Source organism: Ylistrum balloti, unplaced genomic scaffold (genome assembly GCF_031769215.1).
Source record: "Ylistrum balloti isolate Yb309-2 unplaced genomic scaffold, AGI_CSIRO_Ybal_v1 Utg370754, whole genome shotgun sequence".
Taxonomy (NCBI): domain Eukaryota; kingdom Metazoa; phylum Mollusca; class Bivalvia; order Pectinida; family Pectinidae; genus Ylistrum; species Ylistrum balloti.
The window spans coordinates 502,688-529,055 of NW_026782443.1; the positions used below are offsets into that span (position 1 = coordinate 502,688).

Here is a 26,368-nt window from a genome sequence, read left to right on the forward strand (position 1 = left end):
GGTTTACCCACAGTAAGACCCTCGCGCGCTTCCATCCTAGCCAACAAGGGTGATTAATATAAGCTGGTTCTGCAAGTGTTGTAAAATACAGTTTATAAAAACTCTAAAAGAGAAAAAGAGTCTCAGAGTTTTTGCCCATTTGCACACCGCCTTCAGGCTCTGCAAGGCCCTGACCCTTTTCCTCGAGAATGTTTCTGGTCAAACAAGGAAAACAAATTCTGCCTACTCTTGGAACTCGCCAGTCGGGCCCCATTTGTCCAAGATCTTCGAATTTATGATAAATTGGTCTTCCTTCCAACCCGCCTCTCTAATCCCAAGGGGTCTGAAACCGATCATTTTTACAGAATTGATTTTAAGTATTTGTGCTTACCATACAGCTTCCCTGTTTCTACATCTAGGACAGATGATACCGGGATTATGCTTCGCAATGATATTTCCTTAGTATCTGGATTTCTCCATGTTATTTGCGGCACTTCTTTATCCATGTCCACTTTCAACATTACCGGATGCTCCCAACCGTTTGAAGTTTCTTTCAAAAACTTTACTGTAAAAAAATTGGGTAGAATATTATTATTTTTCAATTGTGTATCATAGCAAGAAAAGTCAAGGCAGTATGGGCGAATCTAAGCTGTGACTGGCGATAAGCTATTAAGTCGGCAAAACCAAATTGATAAAATGTTAAAATATATTTGACCATGTACATTAAATATGTTATTTTCTTCAGATCAGTTCCAACAAAATTAAAAGGGCACAACCAGAGATCGACGAGAACTTTCATGTGAAATTTGAGGAAGGCCATGTAATGTTCCTAATTTTTTTTTTTTTTTTTACCAACATGCATTCAGAGTCGATCCAAGAGGCCACCTTGAGCAAATTTGATTTTTGTTCTTTTGTTATTTTGTTTTCGTTTTGGGTATTAGTCTGAAAATTAAAAAGGGCACTGTTCGATTTCAGTTGTAACCTACATATAACAAGAAATATCCACCAAGAACCAGTGATAACAAGAAATGCCGAACAATCTACCGACGTAAGAACCATGGGCGCAGAGCCATTGGAAGAGCCTGCCCTCTGTTGATACTGGACTTGACACACTCTTACACCAAGTTAATGAAATAATTACTTTTAGATTTTAAATTACTGGTTATATCTACCTGTTGACAAAAAGCAGTCAATTTTGTCTGAAGCGTTAGACACACAGGACTCTAATGGAAGTTCATCCAGCTGGAACTCGGAATTTGTCACACTCACGCAGGCCAATAACAAAAGATCATCGACCATACGCTTCGCTGTCGACGAACTCACTATTGCCGGGTCATAACTTAATGTCAATTCTATTGTTCCATTCTGACGATCTGCAAAAACATTCAAAGCGGTTTCGATCTGGTTGAGGAAGCCTGTGCTGTGCCCTGCATGTTCCATGGAGTAATCAGTCAACACTGGATTTCTATCTCGAAAAGTTATATCTCTAACATTAAAGAAATGACGGAAACAGTTAGCACCAGAGACATCGGTTTGCTTGATAAGCAAGTATGGGTATATGCTGTTTGCACTACTCATCGTCATCTGGTTGGAACACTTTGAAATGAGATCTCTAAGAGTAGCATACACATCAGGGAATTCTGTGATGACTGGCACATAGTTGGTGCCAAGAAATATTCTGTCAATAAATTCTGGAAAGTATCGGCGCATATCCACTGTCAGTACAACTGGAATAACAGCGCTGCCTGTCATCTTATGGAGAATGATCTGATACAAAGAGAAGAGTAAAATGGAGGGCGTAATACCGTGATCGTTGTTAATCATTTTATCCACTAATTGTTTTGGAAACAACAACGACACATTATCCGTCTTTTTCGATATTAGTGTCAAGTCATTCTTCAATTCCAGATCGGACGTATCAAGAGTTGGAATATCCTGAATCTTTTTAAGTTCTCCTCTCCAGAACTCTTCTAGGGAAAGCCTATCGAGGTCAAGACGTTCTTCCATCAATTCAGCTATATCCGGGCTATCTGGCGGTGTAATACATATATCCCTCTTTAAGAAATATGTAAGGAAATAAGATCGAAACTGTGGAAGTAATATGAAGAAACTTTGCAAGTCAAAAGTGACGTGGCACAATATAAATCTGATGTGATGTTTTTTGCCAGTGTTTCCATACAGAACCCGTAAAGGGGGATCTGCTGTTATATCAAAAGTACAATATTGTTTAATATCCTGTTCTGTCCATTCCCGCGATAACATACTAGAGTCGACAACACGTAGATCTATCTTAGAATCCTCCGGATCCACAACAACCTTTTCCATACCAAATCTAATTTGCTTGTTGGTATGATGATACAGAGTTCTAAGTTCCGCGTTTTTTATTGTGATCCATCGCAAGACAGTGCGCCACACATCGACATTTGATAGACCAGAACCTAATTTGAAGTCAACGCTGAACCAAAGACTTGAATCATAGACACAGTTGTTGTGCATGTCAATATAGAACTTTTGCATCCATGAAGGTGATCCATATACGTTCTCTTTCATTTCTAATTCACCATTTGCTTCCTTGACGAAGTTATCAACGATATGTGAATGTATGAAGTCGTTTAGCATTCCTATGGTATATTCAGTAGAAAGGACATATGCAACTGGCAGTCGACAACCGGTGGCTTCTTTAATTATCTGAATCAATTCTACAGCCTTTTGGGACTCCATCCCAAGACCGAGAAGGTTTTGGTTTTCTTCCAATTCACTTTCATCTATCGATAACACCCTAGAGATACTATTAAACAGCAAGTCAGCTAGTGTCCGCCTCTGGTCTTCAAAAGGTGCCTCCATGAATTCGGCAATGTCCAGAACAATGTTGTCAAAGCGGCTGTGATTCGACTTGCCTACTACAGCAGCCTCTTCTTTGTCTAATGCTTGAGTACGCATCATGGCGGGATTTTGTCCTACAATGCTCCAGTCAAATGCGCCATATATAATTTGGCAATGGTTTCTAATAAGGGCATCAAGGAGGCATTCTTTGATCTTGTCTGTTTCAAGAACATAATACCCTTGTGCTTCTAGGTTATTTCTTATAATTTCGTCATTTGCCATACCTACAGCCAATGCACCCCAGTTTATGCTCTGTCCAGGCAAGTGATTTGCTCTTCTGTACCAAGCCAGTGAATCCATGAATGAGTTCGCAGCACCGTAATTAGTCTGACCGGCATTTCCGAAGACAGATGTGACCGATGAATGCATCACAAAAAAATCCAAAGGCAACTCTTTTGATACAAGGTGAAGGTTCCATGTGCCCGTAACCTTTGGTTGAAGCACATCATTAAATTTGTCCATTGTCATGGTATCAATACGCGTGTCTCTCAGAACCCCTGCACCCTGGAATATTCCCTTAATAGGATGATTAGGAAATTGCATCTTAATGCATGAAAATGTTCTCTCAACATCAGCATAACTGACAATATTGCATTTCATTGGAACAATTTTAAATTTGTGTAGGTCCATTGCATTCTGGAGCTGTTGACTCATATCAGGATTCTTACCTTTTCTTGATACTGGTATTACCACGCCTGCGCCTGTCATACCCAGCCATTTTACTATCTCCCAACCAAGTCCCGTCATCCCACCTACCACCACATATGCTGCATTTTTGTGAAAGAGTTTGTCTCCCATTGCTTTTGTTTCTATATTTCCTTTTTTTCCATCATTACATGTGTCGGATAATCTGATGGTCTGAAGTTGCATCGAGTTGCGGGCATTTTCCGAAAGGTCAAGTCGTTTTAAGCGCCGTGTCAGCCAATGTTTTACCTTTGGGAATTTCCTGATAATGTTGTTTTCCTCGAATACGTTAACCTTTGTAATGATATGGACATGAATCCTTTTTGATTTGAATTGAATAACTTGATTTGACAAACACAGCATGGCATCGTCAAATCCCAGGATAATGTTTCCTGGCTGTAGAATACAGGATAATTCTGCTTTGGAAAACTTTTCTAGCACAACAAATACATTACACCCACTTTCAATGACATCCTCTAAAGCGCCTATCGCCGTAATTTGAACTCGACAATTTTTAACCGTTTTTAACATGTCCTGGAGAATGATGACTGCTGGATCATCGGACGTGTTTGAGTTTGTCACAATACAAACGTTAGAATTGCGTTTGACCTTCGCAGTGATAGACCACATCAGCAAGCACTTAATGATCAGACCAGGTATGTAATTCGGCAAACTGTCTAAGTGACAAACGCAAAGTTCTGGTACAGTTATCCTATTGGTAATTCGTGTTGGGTAACATACCACTACGCGCCTCGGTGTTTTCTTGAACATTTTTGAATCCCGTATTATCCCTTGAAACTCTAATCCTATAACAGGATATCCGTCTTTGTAGTCGGACCAAAGTGACTTGTCGAGACTTGAATCCAGCTCTGTTACGCAAAATTCAGTTGGAAAGTGAATACACATCTGATCGACTTCAACACAAACTTCATTTTTCCCTACTTCAAAGGATCGATCTACAGATATTAGATAAGGACTCTCTATCTTATCTGATGAAGTTGACCTTAACTGGAGGTCAAGGTGTGTGTCTGTAGATAATGTTCTGTGCTCGATCTGCAGTCCACTTTGAGGCCGTCGTCGTAGGAAGTTACTATGTAAATGGCCATCATTTATGATGCATTCATTATGCAAGGTAATATTGCCTGATGTATGCGCTTGAATCGTTTTATACAATGTCTTCACCTCTGAGGTAACTGAAGGTTGGACATCGATAACAATCATTTGACATTTGGTATTCTCCTTTCGCAAAGATCTGCTAAATCCCCATAATTCAGCACCTAAGACGTTTCTGTTGGAATCTGTTTCATATTCAAATGCTTGGGTGTTTTCAGTAACAACTATTATCGTCTTCTTCATTTCCTTTCCTACCTTCATGATATTTAGAAAGGCTTCACAGTTTTTAGAAACAATATCAAAAACATCTTTATCATTTTTGTTCATGACATGGCTGGAATCTGGAACAAATATAAGCAGGTCGACATCATTGGTCTCTTCTGAGCATATCACGGACATAGGGTCCGTTGCAGCATCACGCAGACAAAATGAATCCCCTTCTGGATAAACGTTTCTCAATGTGCTTATAACACTTTCGTCGTTACAACAAATTGTTACTTTTCTATTGAGATCATGCTGTGTATCGCAGTGAATCATAGAAACGTCGTCCCCTGTCCAAATGATCTCATATGCCAGATTATTAACCCCTACATCACCGCCCAACACCCGGTGTTCGATTTCCTTTACCTCGGCCAATACCATCCCATCTAGTCTAGTAAGAATAATATTTGTGATGATTCGATCATAAACTTTTTGTATTGTCTTTGTATAACACACCATTCGTTTGTCGAAAGGTCTTAGCACAGAAACGCTACCGACCCGGATGGGGTATATTTTGTAGGATTGATCTTTTTGATTTGAAAGGAAATCGAGTGCACTTGAATGTAGCATAGCGTCAAGAATAGCAGGATGAAATGAGGTTTGATTTAATTGATTTGAGACTTCGTCGGTGAGGTGTATAAATCCAGTACATTCATTGTTTTCAAATATAATAGACTCTAGAACCTGTACAGATGGGCCATATTTGTAGCCATGCTTTGCCAACTTGCTGTAGATATCTTTACGTTCAATACGTTTCCCATTACGAATACATACATCTTCAATAGGAAGGGAATGCTTTGTTGTATGGTTTCTGTTGGTAACGCACCCTTTCGCAACGGCTTTTTCATCTTTAGTAATTGAAAACATAATACTCGTCGATCCATCATTTTCTTCAGTTACCTCAGTTGTCATATCAAGAGAAGACGGTTTTCCTTTAGATAAAGGGATCGCGCTGATAATGTCGTACTCTACATGCATTTCTTCCGCTGCTATACCCATCACGCTCATTCCCAGTTCAAACGCCACCTCAGTGTAAACGGCACCTGGAATAATGATGGCGTCGTCGATGACGTGTTCGTACACAAATGGTGTTGCCTTGGGACTGAATTTCACCTTAAATTCCCCGTCATCTCCCTTTCGTGTCAACATGAGGTTTTGACCTGAGGAATCGTCAATTAATCCCTGTTTTCTGAGGAATCGGTAATCGGACTCCACCATCAAGTGCTTTCCGTCAAATTGGTATTGAGGCAAAGTTGCAAGATTGTTTTTTTCCACAAGGTTTTCCCAGTGTGGATCGATTCCAAATGCGTACAAATCGCAAAGTGAAGATTTTACTTGTGATGAACCACTGTTTAGTTTCATAGAGGGAACTGTTGTAACATCATCGTCTTTGAATATGTCATTTAAATGTGCCTTCAAAACAGGTTTTGGACCAATTTCAATGAATATAGTCGACGTATCATTTATTGATTTTTGAAGTGCCTGATGAAACATTACGGTTTTAGCGACATTTTGACTCCAATAATCTGCCGTGCCGAAATCGTCTGTAGTACTCCCTTTCACGGTGGAAAATACTGGTACATTTGGTTGATTAATTTTAATTCCTTCCAAACATTCTTTAAGGCACCGAGCTGCATTTTCCACCTTATAACTATGGTATGCACAATCTACTTTTAAATCATGGAAGAATGGTATTTCATTCACCGTTTTAGCATTCTCTATTATGAGGGATTTGACTGCGTCCACTTGCTTATCACCACCAGATATTGTACATGCTACTGGACTGCTATGAACTGCAATATTGACATGACCAATCTTATCACAAATCTCCTCTATTGTTGTAGTTTTGGTATTTCTTACTACCATCATTCTTCCTCCTGATTCCATTGCTAGTAATTTAGATCTATGGTAAATTACTTTAACTGCATCACTCAAAGATAGTACACCACTACAGTAGGCAGCGGCCACCTCACCAACGGACTGACCAACAATCGCGTCGGGAGAGATTCCCCAATGTTTCCAGAGGTCTGACAACCCAACTTGACATGCAAATATACCAATGTGACTAATGAAGGGGTCATCCATTTCTGCTCCATCTCTTAGTTTGTCTTCAATAGACCACCCAGTCAGTGTCTTCAGGTATGTATCAATTTGTCGGAGGGAGTTGGTGAATACAGGGAACTCATTTGCAAGCTCCATTCCCATGTTTGTCCATGCTGTTCCAACGCCACAGAACACATATACTTTCCTATATTTCTTGCTAGATGTAATTGCGCTGTTTGACATAATATCAATGACATTATTGCAACTTTTAATGAGGTCTGTAATATTTGACTCAATAAACATTTTTCTGTACCGATGGTGATCTCGTTTGCACGAAGCAGTGAATGCCAATTGTTTCAGATCACATGGTTCTTCTGCCAGTATTGAAACCATATGTTTCATTGTGTTGATGAGACTCTTCGGTGATTTAGCTGACACGGGAACACACATCAATTTATCATCATCTATTCTTCGGTCGAGCAATGCTGGTTTTTCGACCCATTGTCGTACAAAAGCGTGGCTGTTCGTTCCACCAAATCCGAAACAGTTGATGCATGCAGCTCTTGAACCATCCTCTAGTGCAGGCCATGGATAGACAGATGTTGGAACATGTAATTGGTAGTCCTCAAAGTCTATCTTTGGATTTCGAGGAAGTGAATGAAGAGATGGTACAATTTGTCTATGCTTCATCATCAAAAGAGTCTTGATAAGGCTTGCAGCCCCAGCTCCAGATTCAAGATGTCCAATGTTGGTTTTGACCGATCCAATAAAACGCTGTTTCGTCACGTCATCATGCTGTAGAGGATACTCTTTGAAAAAGCTCCCGAGGCTGCCGACTTCAATAGGGTCACCTATGGGTGTACCAGTACCTGAAAAAATTCTTACTCATTACATTTTATGTATTTATAGACATAATTGGTTAAAAGCTGTCATATTGGAATTTCAGAAAAAAATATATGGTACTGTTCTGGAAGCTTTTGAGATATCTCCCTGAGAAAACACTACCTTCCGAACATTGTATAATAAGGAACACAAATAATGTTATGTCGGTTTAATTTTGAAAGGAGAGCAGATCAGTTTTCCTTTCATTATTATCCGTTCGGAATACGACATACCTGCAACCACACCATTTGAACTCTAGTGACACTAAAAGGTCAACACGCCTACCACGAACAACAATATGGTGAAAAGATGGCTTCTATCTTCCAATAATTGTCACATAGTTTTGTAGAAATAAAATAAAACACTCATTCATTGTTCCATGTCGTGCGTCATCCGTGGTGCGTAATCATGTCATTCAAACTAGCTCTTCTCCATAACCAAAAAAGTCCAGGGTGCTTAGGTTAAACTTTTAGCATGTACGTTCAAATGAATTACCCTTACCAACTTTCAATGTCACATGATAGAAGTGTGTTCAAATCTTGAAACGACTTCTCAATAACCATATAGTCCGGTGCTGGGCCTGTAGCCTGGTCGGATGAAGGAATAGTAAGTTGATATATATGAATGATCTTGACACACTTTTAAGGTCACAGGGATCAAATATCTTAAAACCTTCAAGTAACAAATTCTTAATAACCAAGTGGTCCAGGCTACGGCTATTCTACTCATGCATTCCTTATATATATTTCTGTCATTACCTTTCGTTAATCTCCTATTCCGGTTATGTTACATTTATCTCCAACAGCCAACATGCAATTTGCATGAGTTTCTATACCAGATTTTGAGATATGAAACTTTCTCGTGCTATCATGTATTCCCGATTTGTCTTCAACGTACTGTTATATCCATGTTATACTATTTGATGCTCATTCACATCATTGTTAAAAAAACCCGAATTTACTCACATTTACATATAGGAATAGAAATGGACTGTAATACTGATTGCTGCTTAAAATTTTGATTTGATTTGATCACCAATTATAACATGTGATAAATGGACATCTTTTCATTACTGAACATTATTTATTTATCAAAAATGTATTCAAATCTTTTTAAATGCAATTTTGGCCTTTGCAATAGCATTTAATGGATATTCGTTTGTCAAAAAAACTTTGAAACGAGAAAAAGTCTTACTTTTCACCTAGAGTTTAGTGTTGATAAAATCGATTAATGTCTTATACGATCACAAGAAGGATTACATGAACATGTTGCAGATCCAACTAAAACATGCACTCCACTAGCCGTCCTTAAATGGCAATAGCCGTTTGTAGAACATTAAACAAGATAAACAAAATGTAGAAAGTGGAAAAATCAATATCTCATATTTATCATACTTCAGAGAGAACTTCACCATTGTTTTGAAATCTATTCTTTAATTTCATATGCATACGATGTTTCAATTTACTAACGCAAGAAATAGATGTGTATGTCAAATATATGTACTTACCGTGCGCCTCTATATATTGGACATGACTTGGGTTGATGTTGTAAGAATCGATATATATGTCATGGAGGAGTCTGTTCTGTTGGATTTGAGACGGAGCGGTGATTGGCTTTGCAGTCTGCCCATCTTGGTTACAGCCTGTTCGGATTGTTGCCCAAATATGTCTTCCATTCTTCAGTGCCTGTATCAACATCTTCAATTAACTTTAATTGGTACGTACCAATAATTAATAGCTACTTGTTATATTTCCTGTTAACACCAGTTAGCAACTATCGAAAGTTGCTGAAATTTAACATGCCTTCAATTAATTCTAACTGGTATGTACCAATTATTAATAGCTAATTGATATATTTATTGGTTGTAAATATTGTACATTTCAATATGTCTTGACCATATGGAAGATGAGCTATACACTCAATATGTAATCAAGAATAAATAAAGACGATTATTATTATTATTATCATTATTATTTCTTGTTAACACCTATGAGCAACTTTTTAAAGTTGCTGAAAAATAACATGCCTTGACGTAATCGGGGCAGCGTCTTCTTGCATAAAGTTACATTAAGGGTTATTTCAGTGGTATATGTAATTGAATTCACACCTGTTCCTACAAGTATACGCATATACCAGTCGGAAACTGTTAGAATGAGGCGTTAATTTCATCACATCTTTTAATTGTCCAAAATCGCGTCCTACTACATTCACTGTGATACTATTCCGAAGTAGAATGTACCCTCTGTCCCCTTGACATAAAGAAATTCCAAAAGTTGGTCATAAACTCTTACATAAAGATTGTATACCAAATTAGCCTAATCTTGCGATCATTCAACCTTGAAAGTTTATTGATGTCGCATTTATTACGACGTTTAAACATTTATTCAATTTATTATCTATTAACATTAATATAATGCGTATAGACAGCGTACATCACTTAGCCTTTCTAATATGACGATACCGCATCCCTCTCCACGAGCGTATCCATCGGCGTTAGCAGAGAAAGCTTGACACTGGCCAGTAGGTGACGCCATCCGGGCCTTCGTCAAAGTGACGAACATGTCTGGATACAGAATACTGTTAACACCACCACATATCGCCATGGATGACTCGCCTAACAAGAGAGAATATGTCATTGATGCAATTGATTAAAATTATGATTTTCTCCTTTCAAAAGAAATGAAGTGTTCGGTTTGCAGCTCAGTAGATACCAGTTGACTGAATTTGTGTAACTAATGTTAATATAGGTAAATCATATCGTAGTGATATCTTAGTTTTGGAGAGATGCGTTGAGATGGAGATTAATTTAAAATATTCTATTCGAGACGGCAAATATCTAAAACGTTTTTTTTTTTTTTTTTAATTTGACATATTACAACATGAACTTTAATTTGTTGGAAGTTGTAACAATGTATATGAAAAATAAAATGTCATATTCCAGGATTGGGGATGAATATATTTCATTAAATAAAACAAACAAATACAGCTGTGGTACCGCACAATGCACCAAAAACGTCGTGCATACATCGTGCATACATCGTGCAATACAGTATCGTGCAGACAATTGTGCGAAAGGATCGCACATTTTGTGGGGTTAAGTAAAAATGCTTGGCTAATATTACGGGTAGAAAATTAAAAAATTCGTTAAGTTATTACTAATCAACGATCACAGGAACATTACAATTGATCGGTGATTATCAATGTCATTATAAGTCGACAGTTTTCGAAATAACACCGAACCTGCATTAATAATTCTTATCGCGTATGGTTTTATACCTCAGAATGTGGCGAGGAGTGGTGCCTCGGGCAACAAAAAGTAACCTGTATGCGGGTATATATGTGAAAGGTCCGGATCCGTACCGGCTGTGTCGCCCCGTGTAACATAGCATATATTTTTTTGTTCATCAGATTAATGAAAAATTGAGTTATCCAGGTGTACTAAAAATAAAATTTCCTTTCTGTGTATCTAATAAGTCTACAAGTGTCTAGCCTATATTTTAATTAGGAAATATACTTAATTGTACTCTTTTAGATTTAGATAATAAATAAACACTATAACACTTATCTATAAGTCATTTCTAAATCTATATCAACCACGATAAAATCGCGCATTTGTGAGAGAGAATCGCACAACATCCGCACAAATGTGCGATAGCTTATTTCGTCCAATTTTCCTTTCGTGCGCACATCGTTCAGACATCCTGTGCACATCGTGTAGACATCATGCACACATTCCACATCGTGCGATCCCACAACTGTACCAATATCTCAATATAATCAAAATTCAAATTTATATTGATTAAAACTAGACAAAATATGAAGAAAAAAAATTTGCACTGAAAAAGTACAAGGGTGTTTCGGAAGCGTAGGCGTCTTTTGCTCTTCTTCGACGACATCGGCCATGTAAACCTTAGAAGGTTTAGGAATGTTTTATTTCAAATCTATTTCATGAAAAAATCAATTTCACGGAGGTTTCACTAGAAAAAAAGCAATCGTATAAAAACTGTGGGACAAATATATATACACTTTATTTGCTCGCGGCCTTCCTATTTTTAGTGTTGAGGCTAAATTGCTTGGGATGATGTTTGAGTACCACAGCTCGGACTCCTTTTTCGAAATGGTGTCATCATCAGGATTTCAGTTAATGATACATATACACAAATGAATATAGAATGATTAAAGTATTTGCTTCTTTGCTTTTCAAATTATAGAATTCAGATATAAGTATTTTTTCAATTTAGACAAAGAATGACACAGCAAATATTTATTAAATTCAATTAAGGGCTAATTGTACACGGGGCAACGCAAAACTGTCGTGCAACAGCCATCGCCATCGCAATTGATCTTCCTCTTTGAATTTGCGTTAAGCATGGAATCTCGGTCAATTGCGAAATCAAAATTCTATTGTGGGAAATTAATGTGGCTGAACCTAGAGTATCCGTTGACATTATTCGTTTGAAAAATTCCGGCTTTGCTTGATCACGCTGCGTGACTTTGACAAAAGAAGCTCACAAAGTCAGACAATGACATCGTCACGCTTGGCTAATTTTAGGGTAGATTGTCGAGAAGGGACATCATTTTTTAGTACCTGAACAAATAATCCATTATTTCCTGACAATTAAGATGTACTGCAGGGCGAACTTCGTACGTTTCTTTTCTTGTTGAGTATATATATGTGACAGGTCCAGATCTGTACTACCGATGTTTCCCGTGTTACAAACACAACACTTTAAGATTTACATGGATATATATTTAGCTACAAAATTATCGGGAAAAAGAGTAATATAAGATATGATATATGAATTGATTTACTGCTGAGACAAAATTAGACGTTCAGTGTGAAACTATACCCTAAGAAGAACAATTAATGCAAGGCGCGATTTATTCACTGTATATATACTCAACAAAAAAAGAAAGGTTAACATGTTTCCTTGGTGAATACCTGTAAATGAGTGAAAACAAAATGACGTTTGTGCAATATTAGAAAATGGTAATGTTTTACATTACAAAATCCAAGGGGGTTACCAAAATCATTCAAGCGTGAAAGTCTGTATTAGCGAAAGAGCTGCACGAGGTTTTCTGCGACTAACTTGTATCTTCGCTTGAATTTCATAAACATTCAAACAGACAACTATTCCTTAGATCCTTAGGACTTAGAAATCACCGAATCTTGCTATCTATCAACTTTATCATTATGCCCCGGCTGTCACAAGTACAGAGAGAAAGGGCTGTAGGCATGATCCAGGCTGGGGAGTCTCGCCGTCGAGTAGCGCGGCATTTTGGTTGCAGTGTTAAGACAATTTACCAGTTGGTAAGTCGTTTAAACCAAACTGGGTCAACATCCGATCGTCCCCGAAGCGGCCGACCCCGTAAAACGACCGCCAGGGATGACCGTCGTATACGATTGATACACTTGCGCAATCGATTCGTAACCGCAGTAGAGACTACAAGGACAGTCCGCAACAGGTTGAGGGCATACCAATTGAAAGCGTGGCGTCCCTACACTGGACCCAATTTGTTGCGACGTCACCGTAATAATTGGCGTAACTGGACCCGTGTTCACCGTCGTTGGGCCTTACGACAATTGAACAATGTTCTGTTTTCAGATGAGTCCAGGTTTTGTCTGCAACACGGTGACGGAAGGCGCAGAGGGTGGAGGCGACGAGGGGAGCGTTTTGCGAACTGCTGCGTCGCAGAACGGGACCGCTTTGGCGACGGAAGTGTAATGGTTTGGGGTGGTATTTGTGGGGGGACTCGTACCAAGCTTGTTGTGTTAAATGGCAATTTAACCGGCATTCGATATCGGGTTCTGCCATTCTTAAGACGCCATGGCGTTGGCACCATTTTTCAACAGGATAACGCACCAGCGCACACCAGTCGCGTCAGCAGAACTTTCTTGCAGCAGAATAACGTACAGGTGTTAGATTGGCCATCTAAATTACCTGATTTGTCACCTATTGAGCATGTCTGGGACGTTCTTGGGCGACGCGTGAGAGAATGTCAAACTTGCAGGAGCTGGCCCAAGCCTTGATCGCTGAATGGAACAACATCTCTCCTTGAATTATCCGCCGGTTTACGAGTTCCATGCGACGACGCTGCAATGCTGTTTACTTCGCAAACGGTGGCCATTACCGTTACTAATGGTGTTACCTTTGAAATTGACCCCAACGTCCTTTACAGTCGAATAAAATCAACTGAACGCAAAGTTTTATAATGAACCATGACTGCAGTTTTATCAGAATTGATCAATTACTTTATTCGTACATGATTGGTAAGGATTTATGAAGGGGTTAATTAATTAATCACAGCATAAAGTAGTGTTATCTTTCTTTGTTTTTAGTATATATATGTATAACGGAATCCTTCCACTTAGGGGAGAGATGGAGTGTAAATAATTCATATTAAAAAAGATATACGGAAAGACAGAAAAATATCAGGGTCACAAAAAGAAACGAAGACACGAAAACCCATCAACCCCTACTAGCAATTATGAAGTCCTAAAGTATTGAAACTAGACAGAGAAAGAATATCTCATAGTACGCTTGAACTAAGTGGATCTATGCCCTGAATAGATATTCATGTGGTAGTTTATACTTATTTTTGAACAAATTATAGTGTATTACATTTATGTGTGCTGGCCTTATTTAAAGTTATTTATCATCAGTATATAATCCTTCTTGTTATATTGAATGTTTTCTAAACAGACATTAAAAAGAAATTTACTCGGTGTTAATAGATAAATACTGCCTACCTATTTGCAAGGACTGTGTTGCCAGGTTGACAGCTACAAGTGACGAGGAACAGGCGGTGTCGATAGTAAGAGAAGGTCCCAACAGGTTGTAATTATACGATACACGAGCCGTGATGATGCTTGCCGCGTCTCCAGTCACAGAGTAGTTGGTCATCAATGAATAGTCTCCATCCTTGGATGTTTTAGAATCGCTATTCATAGCGCCAATATATACACTTGTCGGGGAACCATCCAACTCGCTTCTTGTTATCCCGCCATCCTCAAGAGCCATGTGCACACACTCTAGTACGTATCTTTGTTGTGGATCCATTTCTGAGGCCTCCTTCTCAGCTATGCCGAAAAATACGTTGTCCCACATGTCATGTCTGCAAAAAGCAACGCAAATATAAAGCAAACAAGAACGGAGAGTTGGTAGTGTAAACCCATCAAATTACCCCTTTTGGTCATATACAGGGAACTAATCCTGTCACATGCCGAAGAAACATTCATTATTTATTGTAATCATTAGCCTCCAGCATTCAACAATTGAAGATTTGTGCATAACAATAATTCGATCTAAATTTTTCGTTTGCCTTTATACATTTTCTCTCACGAATACGGTCAATAAGTCAGGCCAGCATCTGGTTTGATTTTAATATGTTTTCTTCTGCATGCATATTGATTCCGATATGCCGCTTACAGTACACAGATTGCAATGGAGGAAAGCACAAACGGAAAACGAAATAGTATTCAAAACGCATAACGAAAACAATCGACAATTCAGAACGAAAACGAAATGTTTTATGATGATGTGTATTTGTGGAGTAGATACTGCTGTCAAAAAGGGCCAAAATGTGAAGTAAATTTGGCACACGTACTTTGGACAGTAACTAAAAGGTTTTGAGATGGGGACAATATTAGAAATACGGCCTTACATTTGTGCTCATTTTGAAATAGTCATCAGTTGTAGGTGTACAGAAAAGCACTTACATTCAATTTGTAATCGTGTTTATTATCGTTGTCAATATTCATGCTTTGAGAGGAATTCTACTTTCTTTATAATAGATTTCAGAGGGCGCTCTAAATTGACCTTCCTTGCCATTCAGGTAAAATTGCAAAAGACAAAATTCCATCATCAAAACATTTCATTACATTATTGCATTATGTATATTGTAAACTTTGTAATGATCGCATGTCCGATGTATTATAATTATATAAAACAAAAAATTAAAAAGAGGTCAGAAAATTATCAATAAGTAAGAAGTAGAGAATTTTCATAACGAAATCAGTGGATAGTCTGGATTCAGCTTGTCTTTCCGACTTATAGTTAGGTCCTGAAATCAGTTTGGTTACTTATCTGACTGATCAACTTATCAATGTAATTTGACATATCAAATATTTCCAGAATCGTTTCTATGGAAATGCATTATATAAAATACAGGCTACTGATTTGTAGAAAAGTTCCGGGAAGTAAACCCCAGGTCAACTTGATCATGTGATTTGAAGCATAACATGAACCAAAACAAATGCAATATCTTTTTTGCACAAAAGGCATATGCACGAACAATGTAACGTTTTGTAAGAAACAAATAAACAAATATGCTATAGTTTTTAATAATTGTTTTATGTTGAGTTAATCAAAACAGCTTGCAGATGATTTTTATTTTATTATTTTTTGCCAGTGAAATATAGATAAATACTTTTGCAGACATGCACCAATGAAAAGAAAGAGCATAAATCATCTTATGAAATTGACAAATTATAAAGCCCGGTAGTAACACGACATTCAATTCCACGAAAGTCATCAAACAAAGCAACATAAAATACATGATCAAACTCCCCAGCTAACCTTCGTGAATGTGATCTAACATTGAAAATTAAAAAGAGGATTTGTGTCATGAACAGCGACAGCTGCAGGTTGCCGCCATATTTTCAGCCGCGTTAAACTCGCAGGACGTTTTACAGCAAATTTTGTTCTAAAGTAAGTAACATTTTCTATGTAAATATAAAAATTAATTTACATTGAAATTTATCTTTGTATCAACATATAATAATGTTTAAAAATGGTCTATATTTTGTCGCGTACTGTGAAGTTATGATGAGTGAGTAGTGTCCGCGAAAAGCCTAGTCAGCTTCCTCTTTTTATCTCTGTTCTAAATATGCCAGTCATTTGGCTATTTTGCTTATGAAAATGTTATACATAGACTATTTAATAGTGTCTCCAGAATGACCAATCTATTTCACTCGTGGTTTTTTATGTATCTTTAACTCGTGCTGTGATACAGTAAAGGATACTAAAATATCAGACTTTATTGTGAAATATCTCCTTTATTAGTGAAGACATCATTTCAAAACCTCCATATATTTAAAAGAAATAAAATACTGTTTAAAAGTCATAATGCCCTAGGGCAATAATGCTGTACAGGCACCCGACACATATTGATAAATCCATTGAAACAATTAAGTCGTCTATATCTGACACCATAAAATTGTTGACGAATATGACAGTTGACTGGATAATAATATTAAGTTGATATATTATGAACTTCACACACATATGTATATTCTTCCAAAAACATTGGTTTCAAATAAATGACGTTTTAATGGGTTTTTTCCATCTCTGTATACATGTTTTCCGATCATCGTTGTATTAAAGTGTATTGTACTTACTGCGAACTATAAATTAGCAGTTACTGCCACCTCAATTGTTTTAAACGTAATTTTAAATCTTTATTTTGGAGTAAATTTAAGGTCATTTGGGATATCATTATCAGTCTTATAACTTCTTATCCTGATTATTAAAATGCCACTATTTCCTTCTGTTGCGATTCAGAATACGTTATTTCATAAAATGACTCCTAAGTTTCAGACGCTCTTTTGAACAAAAGGCTGGAAAATCAGACGAAGTCAGTGAAGTCTGTGAATGCTGTCATTTATCTGTTTAATTTTGAATCATCGGCACTGCTTACAAACTCACTTACTTTGACAAAAGGCCAGCTCGACGAACGTAGGTTTTTCCATACGCGTCAGGATCTGGGTCGTAGATAGCGTCTAGGTTCCATCTGTCCCCTGGTATCTCGTTCACATGATTTTCCCCGTTCACCAAAACGTTCCAAAATTCTTTGATGTTATTGGCTCCAGGGAATCGGCAGCCAATACCTACTATAGCTATCTCTTCTACCACTTCCATTGATGTCTCCTCCTGACTAGCTACAACGACACAGAATAATTCATACATTTAAATATATAGCCTACGAACCGTTACATTTCTGATTAATGAATAATGCATGTCACGATTAAATAAAAGAGAAATGAAAAAAAAAAAACGTAACATTGTCTCATTTCTGTCAGACTGCGTCTTATATGTCGGTAAATTGAAACATATGAATCATCAGTAACACACCATGTCTTTGTGATCAAAAATATCATCGCCATAATTACTCATAATCAGGTATATGCAAACAGAAGCGTTATTTTTCCATTCATCAAAATTTGAAACATTTACATGTATAAGTTAATCTAACCCGAAATATCAGGGTGACCTATACCCATCTTATTTCATTAGTCGTCATGAGCCGCCCGCATTGCGTAAACTTTTTTTTATTATTTTTAACTACTTTGAAACATGCCTGAATTATCCTGAGATGATCCTAACTAAGTGTTGTTACTTTGTCTGGTCGGTCCGAATTCCAATATGGAAATCTCGAAAAATACTTTTTACGCTTCCCAAGTTCCACTGGTGCTATTGAGCTGAAAGTTGCAGTCATAGCTGCCATATTGTAACACGGTTTTACAACACGTATTTGAAACTTATGCTGAAGTTCCAATGGTAGGATTCATCTCAGATTATCCTGATTGAGTGTTGTTGTTTTCGGATTTGTTGGGAAATACATTTCAGACACTTTACAGTTTCACTGTTGGCATAGAGCTGAAATTGGTTGAAATGTTTAGAGAAAGAATCCGTATTTTTATTTTGTTCAGCCGCGCCGAAAGACCCATATGGCAGCTTTTTTGTTACACTGGTTCCTTGATCCTCACCTATTTTTAATTTTTCAAGTGACCATATAGACAGTATTTTGGCGGACATTGATGTGGTCGCAAAATTAGATCACTGTCACGGGTAAATATTATCCACGAAACAAACTGTGATCAAGTCTGTCGTTTTATCATTAGCCAGAGCGGACGGCAGTAATGTTTGTGAAAAGGATGTCTTCTTATATACAGATTGCGAAATTCGAATCAGTTGAAAGTTGACACTTTTTACATGAAAATCTGATTTTTTTTACCCGCAAAAATAAGGTATGACGCTGGAACCCCGCCGAACCTTACATTGATTGATCCCGAGATTGCCCAAAGCACGTTTTGTTATTTTTCGGGTTAGTTGGAAACAAATGTTGCCGCCATTGCCACAATCTTGAAAAGCATTGTATAAACGCTTCTTCTCAAGATCCACTGGTATCATCGGGCTAAAATTTTGAAAGGATGTTAGGTTATGAAAGCAGTCAAAGAGTTATCACGTTTCGCTCTCTTCAAATGTTTGATACGGTAAAAACGACTTCTATTTTATGGCATGAATGTGCAAATATTCTAAGCTTCTTCTCGAGTTTCACAAGTTAGCAGAAAATGATTGAAAGGTGTTCCTGACAAGTCAATCCGAAATAAAAACCGACGTCATGTCCACCATCTTGAAAAACACATTTTAAAATTCTGCTGTTTTCCCTCTAGGATTGCGCTGAAACCAGCTTTTAGTATTTTATTGAAAGAATTGGGAAACCAATTTGACCGTCATCTTGAAAAATACATTTTAAGTTTTTTTTTAAGTTCCATTGGTGCAACGGAGCTGGAATGTTTTGGGAATGTAAAGATTTTTTTACACTTTAATGTTCTAAAAATCAAACAAGTCCAACTACTAGTGCTGGTGTTATATATGGATATTCATTACCAGATGACTGTTAACCTATCCTTCCATTTTCCATCATATGAGGTGGTAAGAGTAGAAAATAAAACACCGAATATAATAGCAAATGCAAGCGTTGCAATTATTTTATTAGGTCGTTTTAATGTATAGTTCTTTACTTCCAATTTGATAATGGAGAATGCGGCAGATAGGGATTATCAAAGTTTGAACTACGTTGGCGAAGGCAATAAAGTTTCAAGATTTACTTTAAAACTTGTTACTGTCTTGTCAGTCTTGAATGAAGGTAATAAAAATCCAGCGAACAGTCGATGGTATGTCATATGTATGAAAATTGCATAACTGATAATGAGCATGGACATCCTTGCCTCGGTGTCTTTCCCTGTAACTATGATGTCATTCGTGCAGTTTTAGAATCTGTGCAAGTGTTTCTGTTTGCTTGCTGGTATGTCGCACATTGTTATAATAGTTGGTGTAGAATAGAGACAAAGAAAAGACACCCATTTCCATTACTGGGGGATAAAACTATGTCTGTGGACGCGGCACATTATAACGTGGCATTTTGAGGATGAAATATGCAATAATATTTTGTCATCTTGATTAATGAATCATGAAATCCTGTGTTGTATCAACTTTTGATGCAACTTAAAATGAAATACTTTTAAAATGAAACAAGTGGAAATGATTACTCTCACTGCAAAAAGATAATTCATTTGTTTGGGCATGACCTAGTCGTTACGCTCAATTATTACAAGAAACAGGCACAAGTCTTACTTTTGATTAAAATTGTAAAGACAATGTTATCATTCCTTTTGAGTGAATAATGAACCTATAACAACGACATAGATATGTTCCAATTTAATAGCCATTTGGAGGTGGTCTATATCACTTGGGATCTTGGAACCCTCCAACATTTAATTTTTATTTGCTCTTTGAAAATTGGATCTTCTGCTTTCTTTTCTCTTGTCTGTTTTTGCTCTTAATGATAAGAAATTTGAACATTCCTTTGAAGAAATAGCTACGATAATATTTAATTACCAAATACGACTGGAAGCCTTTTGTGTATCAGTCCCAAAACGGGCACAACTAGAGACCAAAGGGAACAAACATATGAAATTTGAGAAAGATCTATTCATTACTTGTTAAGTAGGGATAGCAAACTTTACTAAGCGCAATCCAAAATGGCCGGACATCTAGGGGTCAAGGGAAAATGACGCGTGAAAGCTGAGAGAGACTTTAACAGCGAGAACAAAATGTCACAGTCAAAATCCATTGAGTACTTCTCAAGAAATGACAATAACAAACTTTACTATGCGAAATCCTAGATGGCCGGGTGCCAGCCATTTTGTTTTTCTTATTAGATTCAAAATCAAACGGATACAACTAGGGGCCATGGTTAAACTACCAATGAAATTTGACATAGATCAATGCATTACTTCTCGGAAAATGGCGATTAAAAATTTTCAAGACAAGTCATTATTATTATTTGAATATATAATAGCACGGTTCCTATTATACACATGCACATGACATTCTCTTAAATACTTATAGATTAATGGGACTAATGCAGCTCTTCATCTATAATTTGACATTTTTTTCCGACAAAATTGAACTTTTCATAGTCACTATATAGATATGAGCTTATCAGTCCTTATCAGTCCTGTAAGAACGAAACAGATGTATGATGCATATCAATTATTTACTCGCATCTATCTATCGAATTTTCTTGTATGATTCTTTTTACATTGGTGTAATTGAAGACCAGACCGTTAAAAACTGTCGCAAATTTTAGTTCTATAATCAACTTCATTCTCGGTCTCACTTCACTGACATAAATTGCGAAGTTATATGACCCTGATTGCTGACAGAGACCTATATCACTGTATGGGCGAGTCTTATACCAATAAGCAGGTGAACGTCTTGATAGCCTTGAACATGACAAGGGCATACTTCATCTGTCATATCATACTGCCCCATTTCCTACATGTAGAACTCTAATTGTTATCAGAAATTCATGAACTTGACATCTGATCTTTGCACATTATGAATTTTAAGCTACGTAATTCAAATGGAATAGAATGTTTTATGTTTCCAGCCTGCTCGCTAATTAAATATGCATTTGCATTTGAATGTGGTTTACCTAGATTGTATATGTTATATGTTGAACAAATACGTGATGAATGATTGTCCTGGAAAACTCTCACACAGAATCACTCTCAACAAATCTTCAGCGGACGATTCTAGTTAGAAGAAACAAAACAAATTATTTTGAATAGCTGTTCGCATAACGCCACATTCAAGACACACTTCCTTACCTTGCAGATAAGACGTATGCTAACTGAACATGCTGTTCATATGACGTGATGTGAAATAGTTGCTAGAATGTTGATCTCATCCTGTTGTTTATTATCCGTCATTTGCGTCACTCTGCGGTAACTTGACTTTAGTTATGTGCCGTACGTCACATAGGGAAATGTAATTTGGATCTTATCTACAAACCTAAGGCAGCAATCCTGATTGATTTTTCCATGATTTTTTAAAGACCTTATGGAATACAAAAACAATCAATGTCTTTTAAGGAGTCGTCGGTGATGATAAGGACCGGAAGTGTTAAAGGCTAAGCGACACCTTAGAACATAAATCACTTAATGTAAATGTCACTTTTTTAGATCTAGAGGTGGACTGACCCTATAATGAAACAAATGTATTTCAGTATCAGATCTTTTGAAAGTAACCTTACCAGTGACAAATTCAAACGGTTTTATTGTCATTAAAATTCACTAGCAAATTTTTTATAAAAATAATCATAACGTTTCATTGTATGATGCGACAACAGACATTTGTTATGTAATACATTTCTTTTAAAATCATGCAACAGTAAGGTAAGACGACCTTATTGTAGAATATAGGTAACAATTATTCAGACTTGACACACAGATAGTGAACCCTTTATCGTTTTATTGTTGCATATTTTGTGCCTGTTTTCGCCAGCAGATAATATTCGGCTATACTTTAACCTCACAATTGCATTTAACTTCTAGACAGCGTTAGCAAGCAATTTGACGAGCTTTTAACCAGTATGTTTCAAATGTAGGATCTTGGTGGCATACAATCAAACATGATGTCGATAAAATTTAATTTCATCTCAGACCTGTATAAATGATATACAGCTCTGTACTGAAAGATGCTTAACTTTTTCGTTGGATTTTACAACAATGTTTTTAAAGTTCTAATATAAGCGGTATTCTGTAAAGAGAGTGTTTCCAGCAATGCTTATTTCCCCTAGAGATCGGCCTGAAGATTTGTTTCACCCTTCGAGACCACATACATATACATTGCTTAGTGCCATCAAAGTTGTTTCTCTTGATTTTACATTTAATCCAAATTAATCGATGACGCACTACTTAAATAACTTCTAACGACGATTGTCACAAAATATATAATTATCTTAACGAAATTTGAAGGTTCCAACCATAAGCTAAATAACAAAATACTAAAACAGTACGTATACCAGCGATATTATTGATATTTTAAGCACTTTGACATTTTGACTGTCATCCATATCCGGTCTAATCAAAATTATCAAAATAAAGATAGTTTTATCTCTTACCCTTACCCGGCCCAACGATCGAAACTTCACCATTGGTGCGAAGTAATGATTTATGGCATCGCTGTGTATTATCTCTATGATATGTTGAATGAGAGTGGACATTGGACACATGTGCCTTTCCGAATATATAACAACCCCTAACAGGCATAAAATCAATGCAGACATATCCTTGAAGGACTATATTTGTCAGTTGTAATTATGACATTCAATACAATATATGATATGGTCAATAGTTATTATACAAATCGTCCAACAATATATGATATACCCCATTTACCCCATCATCATTAAATGTCCTTCTGACATTACTTTCTATATTTTCTACTAAGATGGCGACTTTAAACACCTTGTTTAGTACTGTTCTCACAATCAGAATGAGATGTGTAGGTGCGGGTTGTAAAGATGTCTTAAGGAGCGACATTTCAACCTAGAAATCTGCATATTAGACTTCCACAGCATTGGCTGCTTGATGTTTAAAAAACAGGTGGGCAATAATGGCAATAACTTTACTGATGATCAAGAAATTGGTATGTGTGGTAAGTGTTTTTAGAATTATCTCAAAGGAAAGCCTTTTCCTGAAGGTTAAAACATTGGTGTTGATGATGATACGTGACAAAACACGGTATGAATAGTTTCATTCCTGATCAGAGTTATTTGAGTTATGTGCCAGTATCCAGTACCGTAAACATATACTTTATACTGCATGCATTTGGAAGCCAGAAAGCATTAGGTATGGTCGACTTGGACAATTAGGACTACATTACTGTAGGATGTAGACCAACACTGACTTCACCATTCAGATTCTAGGACGAAGAAGCCTGAGAGGATTCCATAATACGTACAGTTGAAACTTGTTATTCCGAAATCGCTGGAGACGAAATTCCGTTAGAGTCGAAATAATTTCAAGTCTCGATTTTTTTCCCTTCTATATCTTTGTAATTTTAGTTCTTATAATTCGAATTTCATTGAGTCGAAATTTCGGTTGAGTCGAAGTGATTTTTCAGTCCCTTCAATTGGAAAGCAATGGAAATGTCATTCGTTGTCTCAAAATTAATTTTTGTCAAAACATCGGTACGTCTTCTGACGAGATCGTTCAATACAAACACAAAGCGTAGCATATGGCTTATTACGGCGTATCGGTGGTCCATCTACACACAACACTTTGTATCTGGAGATTAATTACCAGTTTAATTATCAAATTAAAGTTTGGCTTCTTAATTAGTGTCACCATCCTGTAGCAGTTGCTTACCTGTACGTTAAAAAAGTAGCGCGTATACAGAAAACATAAGGCATTTAGCTTGGGTACGAGGGTCAGAGAATCTGCATGTTATTGTTTTCCTTTATTTTCAGCTTTTATGGGATATTCATCCATTTTATAGAAACACACACCGTGCGCACAGATGAGCGATGGCAAACGTCCAGTTTTCTTATCGTGCCAAATCGGGCATATACCGTGCGCGCGTCGTTGATCTCACAATCTGAATCTGTACAATCTTCCGCTTCATTGTTCTCGCTTTTCCCGACATATTTCTTTAAAAGCAAATCCAGATTCAAGCGATCAAGCAACATTTCGCATGAGCGTAGATAGCTTTGTGGAGTTATCTTCGTCACTATTCCTTTTTATTCGATAGGATATCAAACATGGACGCCTGAGTCTGTGGTGAACCAAAATATAATGGATTATAACTTTAACACTGTTGTTCAGTTTGAAATTAAACATTGTGTTGTTATGTATAAATGTTGTGTATTAATCTAAATTTAGATGTGTTGTGTTTACATGCATTGTATCATATTGATAATTTACATAAAAAATTTGTTTATGATTATTTGTCACACTATGTGTAGATAGTGCAAGGCAGATTTTTTTTTCTGGAAAGCACTGTTATTAGAATGACCTGTGTGTTTCCGGGAGTTTCTAAATCTAGAAAGATCGGTTATTAGGATGACCTCGATGTTTCCAGAAGTTTCGAAAGACACGTGTAAACAAGCTAGGTACCTGCTAGTCTAGAATCATTTAGAAAGGAATTTTCTAGAAACCTTAAGTGTATATAAACCTGATGGAACTGAGTCTTTTTGAAGTATTAACGCCTTGAGTGAGCTTACTTTGACACTTCAGTCTGTGAAGTGTGGACTTTTACAGTGATTTAGTGAGAGTGTCTTGTGGACTTGCACTTATATATATCCAGCGAGGAAACAGTTATTGGATTAGTCTTCGGATACCTTGTTTTCTGGACAATCTATTGTGAATTCCTCTGGATTTGGAGGATTTCCACGGAAAGATATATTCTAACTTTTGATTAATTAGCAGCGAGCTCTGTACACCTTTGCAATATTTGTAATTTATCTGTATAGAATATATTTGTTGTTATTAAATTGTTGAATTTTAACCTAGCTGTTGGATTTCATTTGCTGAACGTTTATTCCGTAACGTAACAGTTCTATATTAATGACCATCTCAACATATGTTTGAGACATTTTTCTCATATTCAAGTAAGCCGCCGCAATCACTGATATTTAAATGTCTTATTTTTATGTAAGTTGCTATATAAGCGCTGTCTAATACAAGGATTAATGTCCCCGTTACGATTCAGATCTGTGTAAGTAATGATTACATCATATTCAGTGACGAAATTGCTTACCCTACAATGTAGCAGCGCATGTTATATCTCGGCTGACTTTACCTTTGATATTTGCACTGTAAATGTATTGTCTAATAATGAAGTGGAACATATGTAATGCACAATTCGATCACATGAACATAAGGTCTATATATATAAGCGTTAGCTAAAGGCTTATATTAACATATGCTTGTAATGATTACGCATAGTCTTTGTCCTATTTTATAAATATTTATTGTAACGTGCCTTCATTGTGATCAAACTGACAGCTGAGTACTATAGTGACATATACTAATTCACAGCAGAAAATGGCTATAAAGCCTGAATTATATTTACATAGTTTATGTTACGTGTTCTAGTGCACTCATTGGAGATACTTTTATCCATCGTATTACGTTGAGAGTGGCGCATTCTATAACGGGGTCAATTGTAAAAAGTATAAAGCTTTGAGGTTGTATATCATTATTGTACTGTTGCAACAGTTTTATTTTCAATGCATTGCTGCTTTCGCAGCAGAGTTATCCCAGTTCTAATTCACAAGGATTTTAAATAATGTCTAATGATTAAGTACTGTATGTAATTATTGGACAAATCGGACCAGGACTTTTGTTATGCCAGTAAATCACGCTATCAATATGGGTCGCCCCTGC

At 36.8% G+C, this 26,368-nt stretch overlaps 1 protein-coding gene across 1 annotated transcript; it reads right to left on the reverse strand.

The window, feature by feature from the left end:
• Positions 1-103: 103 nt before the first annotated feature.
• LOC132558089 (uncharacterized) lies at positions 104-18,351 on the reverse strand. The gene is made up of 8 exons (XM_060222614.1): positions 18,297-18,351; positions 17,557-17,785; positions 14,597-14,961; positions 10,278-10,459; positions 9,353-9,530; positions 1,152-7,832; positions 376-544; positions 104-194 (listed from the first exon to the last, which is right to left on the reverse strand). The coding sequence occupies exons 1-8, from the start codon at positions 18,349-18,351 to the stop codon at positions 104-106; spliced, it is 7,950 nt and encodes a 2,649-aa protein (XP_060078597.1).
• Between the last annotated feature and the right edge of the window lie 8,017 nt (positions 18,352-26,368).